We start from the raw sequence: 651 nt of genomic DNA, 5'->3' as shown, positions 1-651 counted from the left end.
AATTGAGTATGGTATTTCACAGAAATGTTTCCCAGGTGATGCGCAATTATAAGTGTTCACAAAAAGTTCTACAATTCAAGTCCCTCCTTCCAACCCATAATAATGAGAGTGTGAAGAAAATGTTTGGACAAACTTATCTCATTTTTATCATTACAGGAGCACAATGATCAGACGCATGCTTTGGGATCTAGAAGCCAGTTATTCTCTGATGAATTGCATGAAACAGGAAGGTTCACATCTTTCAAAGGATACCCTGCCAGCCGCCTCCATGAAACCACAGTACCAGTGCCTGAACCTAGTTCCTGGAGCTAGAACTAAAGTGTATCGGCCTCTGCTCTCCCGACCAACGTGTGGTAAGTAAATGTTCGGTGAGTTATAATAATAACAAAATTATTTGTAGATGATATTTTTGCTTTCTTATCCTCCTCTGTTTCATTTTCCTCTTTAGTATAACTCCATTTCCCATTTTCAGAAAGTTTAGAGACACGAGTGGAACATTATGTGAAACGACAGAGGTTAGATCGAGACATTCTGCAGAAGAGTGCTTCTTCAAGCTTACAGACTGATATTGCAAATTCAGACAACCCAAACTGATTTGGTATGTTTTGGTTTCCAGTTGATGAGTAGTTTTTAATTCTAGATTCCAAGTCC

At 38.7% G+C, this 651-nt stretch overlaps 2 protein-coding genes across 4 annotated transcripts in view; both read left to right on the top strand.

Annotated features, from left to right (window-relative positions):
- Positions 1–651, top strand: part of LOC119586487 (ADP-ribosylation factor-like protein 13B) — a 20,121-nt gene that overhangs the window by 4,026 nt on the left and 15,444 nt on the right. The window lies entirely within an intron of this gene.
- LOC119586486 (tRNA pseudouridine(38/39) synthase-like) overlaps positions 1–651 on the top strand; it is a gene marked incomplete at its 5' end in the record, with an annotated part of 3,099 nt that overhangs the window by 1,558 nt on the left and 890 nt on the right. Inside the window, 2 exon segments of the mRNA XM_037935223.1 lie at positions 157–353; positions 473–598. Of these exon segments, the coding sequence (XP_037791151.1) occupies positions 157–353; positions 473–594 (319 nt within the window).

Source organism: Penaeus monodon, chromosome 21, assembly GCF_015228065.2.
Source record: "Penaeus monodon isolate SGIC_2016 chromosome 21, NSTDA_Pmon_1, whole genome shotgun sequence".
NCBI classification, from domain to species: domain Eukaryota; kingdom Metazoa; phylum Arthropoda; class Malacostraca; order Decapoda; family Penaeidae; genus Penaeus; species Penaeus monodon.
Note: the sequence above shows the minus strand (reverse complement) of the source record. Positions and strands in the feature narration are given on the sequence as shown.